Source organism: Eubalaena glacialis, chromosome 11, assembly GCF_028564815.1.
Source record: "Eubalaena glacialis isolate mEubGla1 chromosome 11, mEubGla1.1.hap2.+ XY, whole genome shotgun sequence".
Lineage (NCBI taxonomy): Eukaryota > Metazoa > Chordata > Mammalia > Artiodactyla > Balaenidae > Eubalaena > Eubalaena glacialis.
Window position 1 is genome coordinate 26,617,262 of NC_083726.1, and position 19,153 is coordinate 26,636,414.

General features: G+C 42.3%; 1 protein-coding gene across 3 annotated transcripts in view; it reads left to right on the forward strand.

The window, feature by feature from the left end:
- Window positions 1-19,153, forward strand: part of TMCC3 (transmembrane and coiled-coil domain family 3) — a 279,678-nt gene that overhangs the window by 191,535 nt on the left and 68,990 nt on the right. Inside the window, exon 1 of one of the 3 annotated variants that reach the window (XM_061204243.1) lies at window positions 15,176-15,364. The exons of the other annotated variants lie outside the window; for them this stretch is intronic. Within the exon in view, the coding sequence (XP_061060226.1) occupies window positions 15,290-15,364 (75 nt within the window). The 5' untranslated portion in view covers window positions 15,176-15,289. Of the gene's footprint in view, window positions 1-15,175; window positions 15,365-19,153 lie in introns of those variants that run through there. 3 annotated transcript variants of the gene reach the window in all.

The following is a 19,153-nucleotide window of genomic DNA, read 5'->3' on the forward strand; positions in this document are numbered from 1 at the left end:
GAAGCAATGCCCTGTGGATATGGAGGGATGACTCTGTGTGTGTGTGTGTGTGTGTGTGTGTGTGTGTGTGTGTATGTGTGTGTGTTTAGTTCCCTGCAGTTTTATCATATGGGTGAGTACTGTTGACCACTGCACTCAAGATACAGAAGACCTCCATCACCACAGGATCCCTGGTGGTGTTGCCCTTTTATCACCATATTCACCTCCTCCTGCAACCCCCTCCCTCCAGGCCCAGTTCCTAATCCTTGGCAATCACCGATCTCGTCTCCATTTCTATCATTTTGTCATTTCAAGAATGCTACATGAATGAAATCACATGGTATATAACCTTTGGAGAGTAGCTTTTCTCACACAGCATAATTCCCTCAACACTCACCCAAGTTGTTGTATATCAGTAGTGTGTACCTTTTTATGGCTGAGTAGTGTTCCATAGCATGGACGTCCAACAGTTTGCTGAACCGTTCACCTGCTGAAGGCCATCTGGGCCATTTCTAGTTTTTGGCTTTTATGAATAAAGCTACTATGAACATTTTTGTGCAGGTTTTTATGTGAACATACGTTTTCTTTTCTCTGGGATAAATGCCCATGAGTGCAATTGCTGAGTCAAATGGTATTTGCATGTTTAGTTTTTTTTTGTTTTTGTTTTTTAAAAAAATTTATTTATTTATTTATTTTTTGGCTGCGTTGGGTCTTCATTGCGGTGCGCGGGCTTCTCATTGCGGTGGCTTCTCTTTGTTGCGGAGCACAGGCTCTAGGCACGTGGGCTTCAGTAGTTGTGGCTCACGGGCTCTAGAGCGCAGGCTCAGTAGTTGTGGTGCACGGGCTTAGTTGCTCCGCGGCATGTGGGATCTTCCCGGACCAGGGCTGGAACCCGTGTCCCCTGCACTGGCAGGCGGATTCTTAACCACTACGCCACCAGGGAAGCCCCGCATGTTTAGTTTTATAGGAAAATGCCAAAGTATTTTCCAGAGAGGCTGTACCATTTTGCAATCCTGCCAGAACTGTATGAATTATCTAGTTTCTCCATATCCTTGCCAGCGTTTAGTGCTATCACTATTTTTTATTTTAACCATTCTGATAGGTTCTGACAAGTATGTAGTGATGTCTCATTGAGGTTTTAATTTGCATTTCCCTAATGGTTAATGACATTGAACATCTTTTCATGTGTTACTTGCCATCTGTTATCTTCTTTGATGAAACGTCTTTTCATGTCTTTTGCCCATTTTTCAGTTGGATTGTTTATTTTTTTACTACTGAGTTTTGAGAGTTCTTTATATATTCTGGATACTAATCCAACTAATTTGTTGGATTGTGGTTTTGCAACTATTTCTCCCCATCTGTATCTTGTCTTTTCATCCTCTTAACAAGGTCTTCACAAAGCAAAAGTTTTTCATTTTGATGAGATAAAATACATTTTTGTACTTCTTAAAGTAGTTTCATGTCTACAGGGAAGATAAATGTTAGAGACCAGTTTCCTGAACACTTGAAGTCTCCCTGTAGAATCCTCTTTAAGATTCATTGCTCTTGAGAAGTCAATTGCATGAAATTGTTGCATTTGCTAAAAAAGGAATTTTAGAAGGCAAGTTCACTAGCCTGCAGAGTTTGAGTCTTTCTACTTTCCTGTTTTCATCAAAATCTTGCCAAGTGGAAGTTTTGAGCTTCTGTGCCAGATGATTGCTAATGCTAAATAAATAGCAGTGATTGTTTTCTTACAGTCATATAGAACATGTTATCCTAAAAATTAAATATAAACATCAGGAGTGCTCATTTCCAGTTGGCTGTAAATCAGGCAGTTAAAATTAGAGATTCATATTCGCCTCAGCCCTGGAAGCTTCTGACCTGCAGTATAAACAAATTTTATATATATATATATATATATATATATATATATATATATATGTGTGTGTGTGTGTGTGTGTATCAGTATGAGTTCACCTTAAGCTAGCTGAATAAATTTTTAATTAATTAATTAACTTTTGGCTGCGTTGGGTCTTTGTTGCTGTGCGCGGGCTTTCTCTAGTTGCTGCGAGAGGGGGCTACTCTTTGTTGCGGTGCCCGGCCTTCTCGTTGCAGTGGCTTCTCTTGTTGCGGAGCACAGGCTCTAGGCACGTGGACTTCAGTAGTTGTGGCTCGCGGGCTCTAGAGCGCAGGCTCAGTAGTTGTGGTGCACGGGCTTAGTTGCCCCGCGGCATGTGGGATCTTCCCAGACCCGGGCTTGAACCCGTGTCCCCTGCATTGGTAGGCGGATTCTTAACCACTGCGCCACCATGGAAGTCCCTGAATAAATTTTTAAAATCTGATTTATTCTTCTCTTTCCACGCTCTGTCCTTAAATCCTTCGGACAAAAAAAAAAAACTTGCTGTATTTTTTGTCCTATAAATTTTCCCTGCAGAAGGAACACTTTTCCTATATTATTAAATAAAAATGGAATATGAAAGGAAATACACTATCCTTTACTTTATAAGAGGCTTACATTTTCATCTTTAAAGGCAGACTTTCCTTTATGTTTATTTCCTTCTCCCTGCTATAATGACATGAAGCCTAACATACCTAAGGAGCTGATGTTCACCAGGAGACCACTTTCTTCCTTTGCCCTCCCACTGTACCAAGGATGCAACTATCTTTGCATCTCTAGCAACTTTTTTTTGGCAGTCTGTCTCCCTGTCTAAATGGGATGACCTTTCAGGATCGGACCATGTCTTATTTGTTTTTTTTGTTTTTGTTTTTTTTTTAAATTACACTATACTAGGTGTGCTTTATTTATTTATTTATTTATGGCTGTGTTGGATCTTCGTTTCTGTGCGAGGGCTTTCTCTGGTTGTGGCAAGCGGGGGCCACTCTTCATCGCGGTGCGCGGGCCTCTCACTATCGCGGCCTTTCTTGTTGCGGAGCACAGGCTCCAGACGCGCAGGCTCAGTAATTGTGGCTCACGGGCCCATTTGCTCCGCGGCATGTGGGATCTTCCCAGACCAGGGCTCGAACCCGTGTCTCCTGCATTAGCAGGCAGATTCTCAACCACTGCGCCACCAGGGAAGCCCCGTCTTACTTGTTTTTATATCCCCAGCACCAAGAACAGAGCCCATCACATCAAAGGTGCTCAGTAAGTAATTGCAGAGTTCACAAACTTCAGCAACCAGTCAGTATCTGAAAAATGGCAACGTTCATTGTTCAGCAAATTTTCATCCTTACATATTGTTTGTTCCAACCCCTTGAGGGCAAAAGCTATCTTTTGCTTACGTCTTACTCGTTTCTTAAAACCCTATTGCTTGGAAAATAACTAGGCATTTAATAAATGTTGAATCTGTCCATTCACTCAGCAAGTATGTACTGAATACATGATACTGTGTTAGGAACCAGGAATATACACACTTACCTAGAAGGTATCGTCTTTTCCTTCAGGTAACCTACAATCTAGTTGGGGGGAGGGCACATATAAATTACCACATAAAATATTTAAATAGCATGATAAGATATTATAACTTTTGTGTTAAAATGAGAGGTACAGACTATAATTAGCTAAAGAGTCTGTAGGAGGTCATCTGGCACGGACTGACCAAGGAAGGCTCTCTACCTAGTGGTCTGAGAAAATCCTCTGTCCCCACTAGAATTTTCTGCTCACTCTCCCTCTATTCATGCTTTCCACAGTTCCTGCCTCTTGAAATGCCACCCTTTTCATTGTTTTCTTTCTACCCAGACCCAGCATTGAATGTTGTATTAGGATTTTTAAAACTGGTTTAAGTAAAAAGAGGAATGCCTTGCCTCATATAACCAGAAAGGGGGGTCTAGCCACATCTGATGTGGTGGATCGTCTGCCATGATGGCAGCCAACAATTCTCCCATCCCTGTATGTGCACACTACTCCCTACTCCTTCCATCAAGAGGTGGATACTGTTTCTCTTCCCCTTGAATCTGGGCTGGACTTTTGACTCATTTTGACCAATAGACTGTGACAGAAGTGGTATTCTGCCAGCTCCACACCTTAAGAGGTTTGGCACCTTTTATTTTTAATCTCTTGGAAACGAATCACCGTGTAACGAAGTCCAACTACCCTGGTAGAGAGGGGGGAGTCCTGGAAGAAGAGAGACTATAAAATATAAAATATTTTGTTTAAATGTATAAACATATACAAATAGAGACAGAGGCCTGGCCAGCCCCATGCATTCCAGCCACCCCCATTCCTATAGGTGCTGACATGTGAGGGGAGCCATCTTGGATACTCCAGCCCCAGACAGTGTTAGAAGAGCAGAGAAAAGCCATCCCCCTTGGAGGCTTGCTCAAAATGCAGAATCATGAGCAAATGAATGGTAGTTGTTGTAAGTCAATATGTTTTAGGGTGATTGTCATGCAGCAATAGATAGTGGAAAAAGCTGGATCTAGTGCTCTCACAATTCAGCAATGAGTCTTTCTCCTTCCATGGCTCTATTTTCCTCTTGGAGGAGACCGTCTTTGTATGTCTACCACATACAGCAGGGACGCCCACCATAGCAGCAGGCTCATAGTCTACCAGCTTAACCATGCCTACTGGAAGGGCACAGTTCTTTCCCAGTAGTTACAGCAAAAGTCTCAGGGGAAACTCTGATTGGCTCTGACTGGGGCACATGTCTATTTCTGCACAACTTACAGTGACTCTGATTGGCCAAGGCTGGATCACATGCCTCTTCCTGGAGCCAGGGGTCGTGCATGGTCTGCCTCACCTAAACTGCTTGGGTTGAGGGTGGGGGTGGGATGGGTCCCAAAAGAAAAATCCAGGCAGTATTTTGAGAATAAGGGGCTGGATGCTAGGCAGACAAAAACAACAAATATGTACTATAAGAGTCAAGTATAATCCTACCTCTTTTTTTTTTTTTAGTATCTTTACTGGAGTATAATACAAAGTATAATACTTTGTGTATAGTACAAAGCTTTACAATGTTGTGTTAGTTTCTGCTGTATAGCAAAGTGAATCAGCTATATGTATACATATATCCCCATATCCACTCCCTCTTGCGTCTCCCTCCCACCCTCCCTACCCCACCCCTCTAGGTGGTCACAAAGTACTGAGCTGATCTCCCTGTGCTATGTGGCTGCTTCCCACTAGCTATATATTTTACATTTGGTAGTGTATATATGTCCATGCCACTCTCTCACTTCGTCCCAGCTTACCCTTCCCCCTCCCCATGTCCTCGACTCCATTCTCTACGTCTACGTCTTTATTCCTGTCCTGCCCGTAGGTTCTTCAGAACCATTTTCTTTTTCTAGATTCCATATATATGTGTTAGCAAACGGTATTTGTTTTTCTCTTTCTGACTTACTTCACTCTGTATGACAGGCTCTAGGTCCATCCACCTCACTACAAATAACTCAATTTCGTTTCTTTTTATGGCTGAGTAATATTCCATTGTATATATGTGCCACATCTCCTTTATCCATTCTTCTGTTGATGGACACTTAGGTTGCTTCCATTTCCTGGCTATTGTAAATAGTGCTGCAGTGGGCATTTTGGTACATGACTCTTTTTGAATTATGGTTTTCTCAGGGTATATGCCCAGTAGTGGGATTCCTGGGTCATATGGTAGTTCTATTTTTAGTTTTCTAAGGAATCTCCATACTGTTTTCCATAGTGGCTGTATCAATTTACATTCCCACCAACAGAGAAAGAGGGTTCCCTTTTCTCCACACCCTCTCCAGCATTTATGGTTTGTAGATTTTTTGATGATGGCCATTCTGACCGGTGTGACGTGATACCTCATTGTAGTTTTGATTTGCATTTCTCTAATGATTAGTGATGTTGAGCATCCTTTCATGTGTCTGTTGGCAATCTGTATATCTTCTTTGGAGAAATGTCTATTTAGGTCTTCTGCCCATTTTTGATTGGCTTGTTTGTTTTTTTGATATTGAGCTGCATGAGCTGCTTGTATATTTTGGAGATTAATCCTTTGTCAGTTGCTTCATTTGCAAATATTTTCTCCCATTCTGAGGGTTGTCTTTTCGTCTTGTTTATGGTGTCCTTGCTGTGCAAAAGCTTTTAAGCTTCACTAGGTCCCATTTGTTTATTTTTATTTCCATTTCTCTAGGAGGAGTGTCAGAAAGGATCTTGCTGTGATTTATATCATAGAGTGTTCTGCCAAAGTGGTTTCCTCTAAGAGTTTTATAGTGTCTGGCCTTACATTTAGGTCTTTAATCCATTGTGAGTTTATTTTTGTGTATGGTGTCAGGGAGTGTTCTAATTTCATTCTTTTACATGTAGCTGTCCAGTTTTCCCAGCACCACTTATTGGAGAGGCTGCCTTTTCTCCATTGTATATTCTTGCCTCCTTTATCAAAGATAAGGTGACCATATATGCATGGGTTTACCTCTGCGCTTTCTATCCTGTTCCATTGATCTATATTTCTGTTTTTGTGCCAGTACCATACTGTCTTGATTACTGTAGCTTTGTAGTATAGTCTGAAGTCTGGGAGCCTCATTCCTCCAGCTCCGTTTTTCTTTCTCAAGGTTGCTTTGGCTATTCCGGGTCTTTGTGTTTCCATACAAAGTGTGAAATTTTTTGTTCTAGTTCTGTGAAAAATGCCAGTGGTAGTTTGATAGGGATTGCATTGAATCTGTAGATTGCTTTGGGTAGTATAGTCATTTTCACAGTATCGATTCTTCCAATCCAAGAACATGGTGTATCTCTCCATCTGTTTGTATCATCTTTAATTTCTTTCATCAGTGTCTTATAGTTTTCTGCATACAGGTCTTTTGTCTCCTTAGGTAGGTTTATTCTTAGGTATTTTATCTTTTTGTTACAATGGTAAATGGGAGTGTTTCCTTCATTTCTCTTTCAGAATTTTCATCATTAGTGTATAAGAATGCAAGAGATTTCTGTGCATTAATTTTCTATCCTGCTACTTTACCAAATTCATTGATTAGCTCTAGTAGTTTTCTGGTAATATCTTTAGGATTCTCTATGTATAGTGTCATGTCATCTGCAAACAGTGACAGTTTTACTTCTTCTTTTCCAGTTTGGATTCCTTTTATTTCTTTTTCTTCTCTGATTGCTGTGGCTAACACTTTCAAAACTATGTTGAATAATAGCGGTGAGAGTGGGCAATCTTATCTTTTTCCTGATCTTAGAGGAAATGCTTTCAGTTTTTCACCATTGAGAACGATGTTGGCTGTGGGTTTGTCATATATGGCCTTTATTATGTTGAGGGAGGTTCCCTCTGTGCCTACTTTCTGGAGGGTTTTTATCATAAATCGGTGTTGAATTTTGTCAAAAGCTTTTTCTGCATCTATTGAGATTATCATATGGTTTTTCTCCTTCAATTTGTGAATATGGTGTATCACATTGATTGATTTACGTATATTGAAGAATCCTTGCATTACTGGGATAAATCCCACTTGATCACGGTGTATGATCCTTTTAGTGTGCTGTTGGATTCTGTTTGCTAGTATTTTGTTGAGGATTTTTGCATCTATGTTCATCAGTGATATTAGCCTGTAGTTTTCTTTTTTTGTGATATCTTTGTCTGGTTTTGGTATCAGGGTGATGGTGGCCTCATAGAATGAGTTTGGGAGTGTTCCTCTCTCTGCTACATTTTGGAAGAGTTTGAGAAAGATAGGTGTTAGCTCTTCTCTAAATGTTTGATAGAATTCGCCTGTGAAGCCATCTGGTCCTGGGCTTTTGTTTGTTGGAAGATTTTTAATCACAGTTTCAATTTCAGTGCTTGTGATTGTTATGTTTATATTTTCTATTTCTTCCTGGTTCAGTCTCAGAAGGTTGTGCTTTTCTAAGAATTTGTCCATTTCTTCCAGGTTTTCCATTTCATTGGTATATGGTTGCTTGTAGTAATCTCTCATGATCCTTTGTATTTCTGCAGTGTCAGCTGTTACTTCTCCTTTTTCATTTCTAATTCTATTGATCTGAGTCTTCTCCCTTTTTTTCTTGATGAGTCTGGCTAATGGTTTATCGATTTTGTTTATCTTATCAAAGAACCAGCTTTTAGTTTTACTGATCTTTGCTATTGTTTCCTTCATTTCTTTTTCATTTCTGATCTTTATGATGATTTCTTTCCTTCTGCTAACTTTGGGGGTTTTTTTGTTCTTCTTTCCTAATTGCTTTAGGTGTAAGGTTAGGTTGTTTATTTGAGATGTTTCTTGTTTCTTGAGGTAGGATTGTATTGCTCTAAACTTCCCTGTTAGAACTGCTTTTGCTGCATCCCATAGGTTTTGGGTTGTCGTGTTTTCATTGTCATTTGTTTCTAGGTATTCTTTTATTTCCTCTTTGATTTATTCAGTGATCTCTTGGTTATTTAGTAGTGTATTATTTAGCCTCCATGTGTTTGTATTTTTTACAGTTTTTTTCCCTGTAATTGATATCTAGTCTCATAGTGTTGTGGTTGGAAAAGATACTTGATACGATTTCAATTTTCTTAAATTTACCAAGGCTTGATTTGTGACGCAAGATATGATCTATCCTGGAGAATGTTCCATGAGCAGTTGAGAAGAAAGTGTATTCCTTTGTTTTTGGATGGAATGTCCTATAAATATCCATTAAGTCCATCTTGTTCAATTTGTCATTTAATGCTTGTGTTTCTATATTTTTCATTTTGGATGATCTGTCCATTGGTGAAAGTGGGGTGTTAAAGTCCGCTACTATGATTGTGTTACTGTCGATTTCCCCTTTTATGGCTGTTAGCATTTTGCCTTATGTATTGAGGTGTTCCTATGTTGGGTGCAGAAATATTTTCAATTGTTATATCTTCTTCTTGGATTGATCCCTTCATCATCCAAGATCATCCATCATCCCTTCATCATTATGTAGTGTCCTTCTTTGCCTCTTGTAATAGTCTTTATTTTAAAGTCTATTTTGTCTGATATGAGAATTGCTCCTGCAGCTTTCTTTTGATTTCCATTTGCATGGAATATCACTTTCAGTCTGTATGTGTCCCTAGGTCTGAAGTGGGTCTCTTGTAGACAGCATATATATGGGTCTTGTTTTTGTATCCATTCAGCCAGTCTGTGTCTTTTGGTTGGAGCATTTAATCCATTTGCATTTAAGGTAATTATCGATAGGTATGTTCCTATTACCATTTTCTTAATTGTTTTGGGTTTGTTTTTGTAGGTCTTTTCCTCCTCTTGTGTTTCATGCCTACAGAAGTTCCTTTAGCATTTGTAGTAAAGCTGGTTTGGTGGTGCTGAATTCTCTTAGCTTTTGCTTGTCTGTAAACATTTTAATTTCTCCATCGAATCTGAATGAGATCCTTGCTGGGTAGAGTAATCTTGGTTGTAGGTTTTTCCCTTTCATCACTTGAAATATGTCCTGCCACTCCCTTCTGGCTTGCAGAGTTTCTGCTGAAAGATCAACTGTTAACCTTATGGGGATTCCCTTGTATGTTATTTGTTGCTTTTTCCTTGCTGCTTTTAAGATTTTTTTTTGTATTTAATTTTTTTTTTTTTTAATTTTATTTATTTATTTATTTATGGCTGTGTTGGGTCTTCGTTTCTGTGTGAGGGCTTTCTCTAGTTGTGGCAAGTGGGGGCCACTCTTCATCGCGGTGCGCGGGCCTCTCACTATCGCAGCCTCTCTTGTTGCAGAGCACAGGCTCCAGATGCGCAGGCTCAGTAATTGTGGCCACGGGCCCAGCTGCTCCGTGGCATGTGGGATCTTCCCAGACCAGGGCTCGAACCCGTGTCCCCTGCATTTACAGGCGGATTCTTAATCACTGCGCCACCAGGGAAGCCCTGTATTTAATTTTTGATAGTTTGATTTTATGTGTCTCGGCGTGTTTCTCCTTGGATTTATCCTGTATGGGACTCTCTGTGCTTCCTGGACTTGATTGACTCTTTCCTTTCCCATTTTAGGGAAGTTTTCAACTATAATCTCTTAAGATATTTTCTCAGCCCCTTTCTTTTTTCTCTTCTTCTTCTGGGACCCCTATAATTCGAATGCTGGTGCGTTTAATGTTGTCCCAGAAGTCTCTGAGACTGTCCTCAATTCTTTTCATTCTTTTTTCTTTGTTCTGCTCTGCAGTGGTTATTTCCACTCTTTTATCTTCCGGGTCACTTATCCATTCTTCTGCCTCAGTTATTCTGCTATTGATTCTTTCTAGAGAATTTTTAATTTCATTCATTGTGTTGTTCATCATTGTTTGCTTGCTCTTTAGTTCTTCTAGGTCCTTGTTAAACGTTTCTTGTATTTTCTCCATTCTATTTCCAAGATTTTGGAATCATCTTTACTATCATTACTCTGAATTCTTTTTCAGGTAGACTGCCTATTTCCTCTTCATTTGTTTGGTCTGGTGGGTTTTTACCTTGCTGCTTCATCTGCTGGGTATTTCTCTGTCTTCTCATTTTGCTTAACTTACTGTGTTTGGGGTCTCCTTTTCACAGGCTGCAGGTTCATAGTTCCCATTGTTTTTGGTGTCTGCCCCCAGTGGGTAAGGTTGGTTCAGTGGGTTGTGTAGGCTTCCTGGTGGAGGGGACTGGTGCCTGTGTTCTGGTGGATGAGGCCGGATCTTGTCTTTCTGGTGGGCAGGACTGCGTCCGGTGGTGTGTTTTGGGGTGTCTGTGACCTTATTATGATTTTAGGCAGGCTCTCTGCTAATGGGTGGGGTTGTGTTCCTGTCTTGTTAGTTGTTTGCCATGGGGTATCCAGCACTGGAGCTTGCTGGTTGTTGAGTGGAGCTGGGTCTTAGCGTTGAGATGGAGATCTCTGGGAGATCTCTCGCCGATTGATATTATGTGGGGCCAGGAGGTCTCTGGTGGTCCAGTGTCCTGAACTCGGCTCTCCCACCTGAGACGCTCAGGCCTGACACCTGGCCGGAGCCCCAAGACCTTGTCAGCCACACGGCCAGGTACGTGGGGAGTTTTTTGCCTTTTGGGAAGTCTGAGGTCTTCTGCCAGCATTCAGTAGGTGTTCTGCAGGAGTTGATCCACCTGTAGATGTATTTTTGATGTATTTGTGGGGAGGAAGGTGATCTCCACGTCTTACTCCTCCACAATCTTGAAGGTCCTCTCTGAGCCTCAGGGCCCTGGGCCGCCTGCGGCCCATTCCCGGCTCCCGCCCACCCAGCCCTGCGCTGCTGGCAGCATTGCGGCCACTGAAGCCTGGGCACCTGGACAGATGCCTGTCGAGCCTGGCCTCTCCAGGTCTGAGGTTGTCTGCAAGCTGGTCTCCAGGCCCCTGGCCATCCTCAGCCCACTTCCCACCACGGTGGCTGAGGCCATGGTCCCAGAAACGCCCTACCTCTTTTATGAAGCCTTTTCTCATCATTCCAAACTTTAAACTATTACAGCTCAAAAGACCTGTTCCAATTCTTTCGTGCTTAGCATGTGCTGCCTTATTGTGCCACTTACACTTTGGAAGTAAATTCTTATTTCACACCCTAGACTTTGTACTTTTGTCTTCCTTATTGTTCTGACTGCATTCGCTACTTAAAAATTGTGATTTTTTAAAAAATTACTTTTTTCAGAGAGGGTTTTGGAGGTTATTATCAGAGGCACAGACAATTTCTTACATTGAAGAAGAATTTAAGTGTTCTGTCTGTCTCTGTCTCTCTGCCTCTCTCTCTCTCTATGGGTCTGACAAAATCCTGGGCATTGCCTCCAAAAGAAGGTGCATGGTCTCTTTTCCCTGTGGGTCCTAATTCCAAATAGGAGAGCCAAATGGTGATCAGCACTGCTTGTTTTCTTTCTTTTCTGCGGAGCTTGCTCTTGTGCTATTTAATTTGGGCTTTTAAAAACATTATTTTGTATGAGTGCCCAGTAGAGAAGCTTTTGGGCAACTAGCTTATGAAATAGATCTAAATGATCTAAAAAAGAACATCCTCTGTTAATTAAAATTGAAGTGAGCCTAATAAAATTTTAATTCATCCTTTTTATGGAGGGTCAGCATTTCCAGAATGGAGTTCTTCTAAGCAATACCAAGAGAGTAATAGAAATGGAAAATAGATGACTGTTGTCACACCAACCAATGCCCAACCTTGATTTGTCATGGACCTTACTTAGGTCTGCCCTCTCTAAAGTTACACACAGACACAGTTACACGCACACATGTACACACATACACTTGAGCAATATAATTTCTATAGTCCTAAGTACCTGGAATAAATGAGGTCAGCAGGCAAATGGGGGAGGGGAACCCAGAGATAGACTCTTATAGATCTCAGAATGGATCTTTATAAGATTAAACTGACATAAAGACTTAATAATAACAGACTGTCTTGCCTTTGTATCAAAATTTATACTTGTAAAAGTGCTATTACATTTGTGTATTTGAGATGATACCACCACTGGTGACTTAAATCCAGGATTAAGAATACCATCATTGCATGTGTCCTTTGAGTCTTTGTTGTCTTTAAAATTTTAAATTATTATGAAATATTGTGTATGTGTGTAGGAATGAATACATAGCCAGTATACCAATAGTCTTTCATTAGGGAATTCCCTGGTGGTCCAGTGGTTAAGACTCCACACTTCCAATGCAGGGGGCCCGGGTTCCATCCCTGGTCGGGGAACTAAGATCCCACATGCTGCACCGTGTGGCCGAAAAATAAAAAATAAATAAATAAAATAAAATAAAATAATATTCAAAAAAATAGCCATTCATTAAATATGGCGTTATTTATAATCTTGTATTCCTCTCCTACTGTATCCTTCTTTATCCCCCCCACCAGAGGTAAATACTGTCCTGAAATTTGTGTATATGATGCTCTTACATTTCTTAATAGTTTATATATCTTTGGTCTCCTAAAAAATGTCATTTATTCTTAATATTTTAACTTTATCTGAATAGAATCTCACAACAAGTAATTTTATGTGGCTTGCTTTTTTTGTTTCTCAGTATTGTTTGTGAAATTCATCCATTTGATTTTCTTAGCTCAAGTTTTGTTTGTGGCTTATCTTTTCACTTTATTATTATTTCTTTTCATAAGCAGAAGTTTTAAAACTTTAATGTTGAATCTTTATGGTTTATGCTTTTTTGTGAACTGCTTTTTATGACTTGAGATCATAATGATATTCTTCCATTTTCTTCTGGCAGTTTTAAAAATTGTGTTTTCTCCTTTAGGTCTTTAATCTATCTGGCATTGATTTTTTGTGTATGCCTTGAGGTAGGGATCAATTTTTTTTTTTTCCCCGAGTGAAAAGGCAGAGCACGTCACTCCATTCCTTTGCTTAAAAATTTCCAAATCTTCCCATTTTCCTCAGAATTCAACTCAGAGTTCTTAAAATGGCCTAAATGGCCCTATGTGATCTAGTCCTTTGAAATGTCTCTGATTTCATCTACTGTTGTTCCAGGGAACACTAGCCTCCTTGCTCTTTCTTGAACACTCCCAAATGTTCCTGCTTCAGGGCCTTTGTACTTGCTGTTCCTTCTTTCTGCAGTGTTCAGATATCTACATGGCTGGCTGTCTTTTTCCCAAGTCTCTGCTCAGATGTCACCTTATCATGGAGGCCTTCCCTGGCCACCCTAGCTAAAATCACACACACGCACTCACATTTCATATCTCTCTTCTCTGCTTTGGAGTAACTTACCTGAAAAACTCCCTGGGCCTGGTGCAGTTGTATCATATACGGTGGGGGGTGGGGGGAGTATTTTAAAGTGTTGATTTAATTTTTTGAACGGTTTTAGGACTGTATGGGCTTTTCTATTTCTTCTTAAGTTTTGATAAGTTTATGCTTTTTATTTAAAAATATATTTTTTTATTTTACTTTTTGAATGGTTAATATATGCACACAGTTCAAGCATTCAAGTTTAAAAAACATATACAGTGAGAAATAAATCCCCAACCCTCCTTTTAGCTACCTAGTTCTTCTCTCCTTCTGTCAGTTTCTTGTCTGTTTCCCTAGTTTCATGTTAATCCTCCCAGAAATATGCTATGCATATTTAAGCATATACATATATTGTTTTTATATAAATGGTGGAATACCACATATATTATTCTGCACATTGCTTTTTTCACTTAACTGTATATGTTAGAGATATTTCTGTAGCTATACATAGAGAGCTGCCATTCTATTACAGGTACCTAACACTCCACTGGATGCCTGTATCATAATTTATTGATACTTAGTCTCCTTCTGAAGGACATTGAGGTTGTTCTCAATTTTTGCAGTGGCCTTCTAACCAGTGTCCCTTACCCATCTTTAATCAGTGCTTCACACAGCTATCAGGTATTTCCTCTTCTTAAATTTCCATCCTGATATTGTCATGTCCCCATTCAGAAACCTCTAGCAGCTGCCCAATACCCAAGAATAGGGTTGAACTTCTTAGCCTTGAAAGTAGAGCCCTGCACCACATGGTGTCCACCTACTTTTTCCATCATGTCTTTCTGTTCCTGAAGAGACTCCCTAAACTGATGACTTGAGGTTTTCCAAATGTACCCTTGTTTTTATGCTCAGTATTTTTCTTCTGCCTGCACTTCCCTCCCAGCTCAACCCATTGAAGGGAGGAGCACATCCCTCCTTCCTTCTAGGCTGGTCACATGCACTGCACTTGCAATATTTCAACTCAGTCTCCCACTAGTACACCCTTCATAACCAGACCAGGTGTTCTGAATGTCTCTTCTAGACGCCGTATTTCTTGTGGGCAGGGACTCTTCCCTGGAAATAGGGAATACTAAAATGAAAAGATATGTCTTGACTTTTAAGTAGCTTGCAACATAAAGGTGAGCCAGACATGCAAAATTAAAATACACAACACCACAGATCGTTGTTTAGGGGGAAGTGTATTTTTTGCTCAGTGGAATCAGCAGAAGAAACATATGAGCTTAAAAAAACCCCCAAAAACCAAAAAAAACAACTCTGGTCCCTACTCCAGGGCCTGGCACATAGAAGATGTCCCGTAAGTGCATGTTGAATAAGAGTAACACGAAAGGAAGCATTTAAGGCAAGCCTCACAACATCTTGCCAAAAATCCATCTTTTATCATAAACATACAGATTAAGTCAACAAGTAGTGGAGATGTCGCACATCTCTTGAGGAAAAAGGGCAGTGTGGGAGGGGGTGGAATCAAGTTTCAGCAAGGGAGGGAGGCAGAGCAGCCGCACCTGGAGAGTGGTCTCGTGCGGGCGGGGCGCGCAGGGGGAGGGGCGGAGAGGGGAAGGGGGAGGAGACTCTCGCGTCCCTGCCCCGCCTTCCCCCCACCCCAAGGCGGCGGCGGCGGCGGCGGCGTAGGCGTAGGGCGGCCGCGGGGTGTCGGTAGCATCTGCGGCAGCCCGCGCCGCCCCCTGGCCGAGGCTCCCCGCCGGCGAGCCCGAGCACGGCCCGCAGCTCGCGGCGCGGCGCGGCGGCACGGGGCCCCGGGAAAGTTCCCGGCGCGAGCGCCGAGATGCCGGGCAGCGACACGGCGCTCACCGTGGACCGGACCTACTCCGACCCGGGCCGGCACCGCTGCAAGAGCCGGGTGAGAGGCGCGCGCGGAGTGGCGGTGGGGGCACCCGGCCGAGGGGCGAGGCCGGGTGGGCTTGGGCTCCCGCGGGAACGACGTCGCCCTGCGCGTTTCGCCGCCTCCCTCCCTCTCTTCCCGGCGGCCCCGAGTCCAGGCTTCCCCGCTCAGTTCTAGCTGACGGGGTTGGGAAGTGGGGAGTGGGAGCCCGGCCCGCGGTTCCGAGACCCCAGGTCCCCCTCCCGGGCGGGGGCGGCGCAAAGCACCGCCCTCCTCCGCTCGTCGGTCCCAGCGCGCCCGGGTCTCCCCGACGGCCGGCGCTCCGCCGCCCTCTCTGCCAGGGAGCGCCCGCCGCGCGGTGCGGGACGCGAGGGCATCCCGCCATCGGCCGCACCGTGTTCGCGGAGTACGGCCTCCTTCCCTCTTTGTAAGCTCCGGTGCTGCCGCCGCGTCTCCGCAGACGTCGGGGATTTCGGGCTCGGGGCTGGTGGCCGGAGCCCGCGCGCTGCGCGCGGCCGGAGCGCGGAGGGGCGGCGGACCAGCTTCCAGGTTTCCCGCGGCCGCTCCTCCCGGCTCTGCCCCAGTGAAAAGTCATTCTGCGCGCTGCCTCTTCTGAGTTTTTAGCCGTGCGGAGCCGGCGCCCTCTCCATTGTTTGCAGTGTAATTTGCTGTTGCTGATTTTGGCTGTGGGCGAAAATAGCTTTTCAGAGTATGCAGCGGAGACGAGCCGTAAAGTGCTTGAACGTAGAGGGAGGCCTCAGCCTGAGCGCTGGTCCCTCGGGGATACCTTTGCTCTCCTGAGGGGTTTAATCGTCCAGGCTCAACACTTCGCTCTCCCCTTGGCTGATTGAAGTGCCATTTAGAACAGCAGCTCCTCCATCCTGGCATTTGTTCGGGCGGGGGATACCTGGAGGTGTTCTTTGCTCTAACCGCTCACTTGTCCGATCTTAGCCTTTGAGTGCCAGCCTCCCTGCATCAAGTTCACGGAGGTAGGGTCGTGCTCGCATCGGTTAATCAATTTAACAGAATGATTTAACTTTTTTCGGATTGAATATATTTAGTGGAATAATACTTACCTCCTGCATCCAGTTCGCTCTCCCCTCCCCCCAAAGAATTCTCTTAATTTTTGGCACTTTCTTTAAAAGTTCCATAACAGTTTATCATGAAAATAACTAGAAACTCCATTTGGAAGAAAACGTTGATAAAAGATCTTTGGTTACCTACAGTTAGAAGTTTTTGGAGGGATGGCTGCTGGTGAATACAGTGTTAAATGCGAAGAAAGGTGAAGATCTTTTTCTAATGCGTTTGTAATTGGGAGGGCTGGCCTATAATGTTGTAGCTGACAGAAGAAATTTCAGATTTGAAAAAAAATGTGGAAGCTGGGTTTCTCTTGTCACAACTGTGATGATCTTCGTGTAAACAACAGGATTAGTAATCTATGAGGGATGGATGGCTCACTGAGCCCATTTAAGCAATTTGGCAAAACTCACGGAACTTTCCAAAACTCACTCGTTTTACTACTGAGATGGAAAGTGGCAAAGCAGATGTGTAAGTCAGCTGAAGACTTTATCTCTCTTGTATCTGCCATTGTTCCATTTCCACACCCATTTTTTCTGTTAAAGGACCGCAACCTTATGTGAAGGGGGTTTCTTATTTTGTTTAAAATTATACCGACAGTGTCAAACTACTACATTGTTTTTTTAGCATGGAGATACCCGGTTTTTATATAGACCACGTATTAAAACTGAGTTAGACATTGTATGTACTGAATATTCTAAATTAGCTTATTGGGCAAATGAAATCTGGTGAGGACTGGAAGAAATTGAATCAAAGAAGGCTAGAGCTTCAGTGGACCGTGGTCACAAGTTCTACAGCACTGATGACGCTGAGATCCCTGTTTAAACTTCTTGACTGTCTGCTTTTAGGGTTTTTATTGTTGAGACAGTGGGGGATAGAAAGAATGAGTGGCCTTTTTGAAAACTCCTAAGAGCCTTTCTCAAGTGGGGCTGATGTAATTTTGATCTGTCCTGAAGGCAGCAATAAGTCTGCTGTAATGAAGGAAAGGCAGCAGTAATTTTCCTGTGCAGAAGGTAGCCCATTAGACGATTCTAATTCCTGTTTTGTGGAACTCACTTAGATGTAGCTCTAAAGATTTATTTTCTTTACACTCAGAATGTATATAATGCCGAGGGAAAACATCAAGTGGCACTAAGGTTTAATTTCTTGATGTCACCTTCTCGACTTAGCAATAAACCATCTAGTACAGGATTTTAAAAGAACTTTTTTTGTGGACTCATTTGGTAAGTGAGCTCCCCTAAAAACACTATAATGAGAACTGGAGGTGCATGTGAAGAGCTGATTAACTTTCGGAGATATGCAGATTCCTCCCAGGCAGGGGCTAAGACTCTATGAGATCAAGTTCTTGGTTACCAAATGGTCATTTTTTGAGTTCAAAATTGATACTTTGTTGAGAAAACAGGGAACATACACATCTCTCTTTCTGAGCTTGTTTAAGCCTTTGAGACTGGAATAATAATGAGGCAGTGTACTATTTTAACAGTGTACAAGTCTATTTTTACAGCCAGGTGGATTAACCTAAATTTTTCCCCCCTCAGTGAAAATTTAATATAACTGATGAATTCTGTGATTGTCTCTAAGCTGACAAGTCAGGATCATTCACATTTTTAAACGTCATCTGGGTAAAACTCAGAAATGGTACATGTTAAAACTCAATGCACGTAATATCCCTCTGCTTTAAAATAAAGAGCATCTGTAATTAGATTCCTGCTTTTTTTTTATGCCCTAGATAGTTAAAGCCTATTATCTTTTTATTTATTTATATTTTTAAAATATTTATTTATTTATTTATTTGGCTGCGCTGGGCCTTAGTTGCCGCACACAGGATCTTTAGTTGCGGCATGCAAACTCTTTGTTGCAGCATGTGGGATCTAGTTCCCTGACCAGGGATCAAACCCAGGCCCCCTGCTTTGGGAGCATGGAGTCTTAGCCACTGGACTACCAGGGAAGTCCCCTATTATCTTTTTAAGAATATAGGCAGTCTGCTTTCTAGACAGCAACTGGTTTTTATTAATCAGTTATATCTGAATCAAATTTTTGTTAGTCCTAATTTTAAATGTCCTAAAATACCATCTTCAGCCACTTGGGTATAGTGGTGAACAGCTGTGGCTCTGGGAGCAGAAGACTTGGGTCGTATTCTGGCTCTTCACACTTCCCAGCTGGGTGACTGCTGGGGCAGGGTCTCACCTTTCTGAGCCTCCAGTTCCCCATCTATAAAAGGTGATAATAATCCCTACTTTTGGGAGTGATTATGAGTCTTCAATAAGAGAATTTGTAAAAACAATGGTTTTAAGCCATTAATACTCAAGTATTAGCTGTTTTTCTCCATATATGTAAGGTGGATAATTTTTTTTTCTTGCTCTGTTGATACCACTAATCAGAACTGCTAGTTGTCCTGAGTGCCTGCCTTCCCCCCATCTCTAGTCTGTCAGCCATGCCACTGGATCTTTGACATTTCTCTGGAATTGGTTCCTTCCATGTTCCCCAGTCATCCCACCTTAGTTTAGCCACTTAAGACCTCAGGAAGAGATAACTGGTACGTTAGCTTCCTCTTTGGTCTCTGATGTCATCAAGTTCTGTTCCATCTAGCCTGCAAGGACCACACTGTTCTGTCTACAGAACCACTTTCATTCGGCTAGCCCGCAGAAGACAGGTTCTGTGCTGCTTCCTAACCATGTCACCTTGGACCTTATAGTCATCCTAAGTCTTAATTTCCTCTTCCACACCATA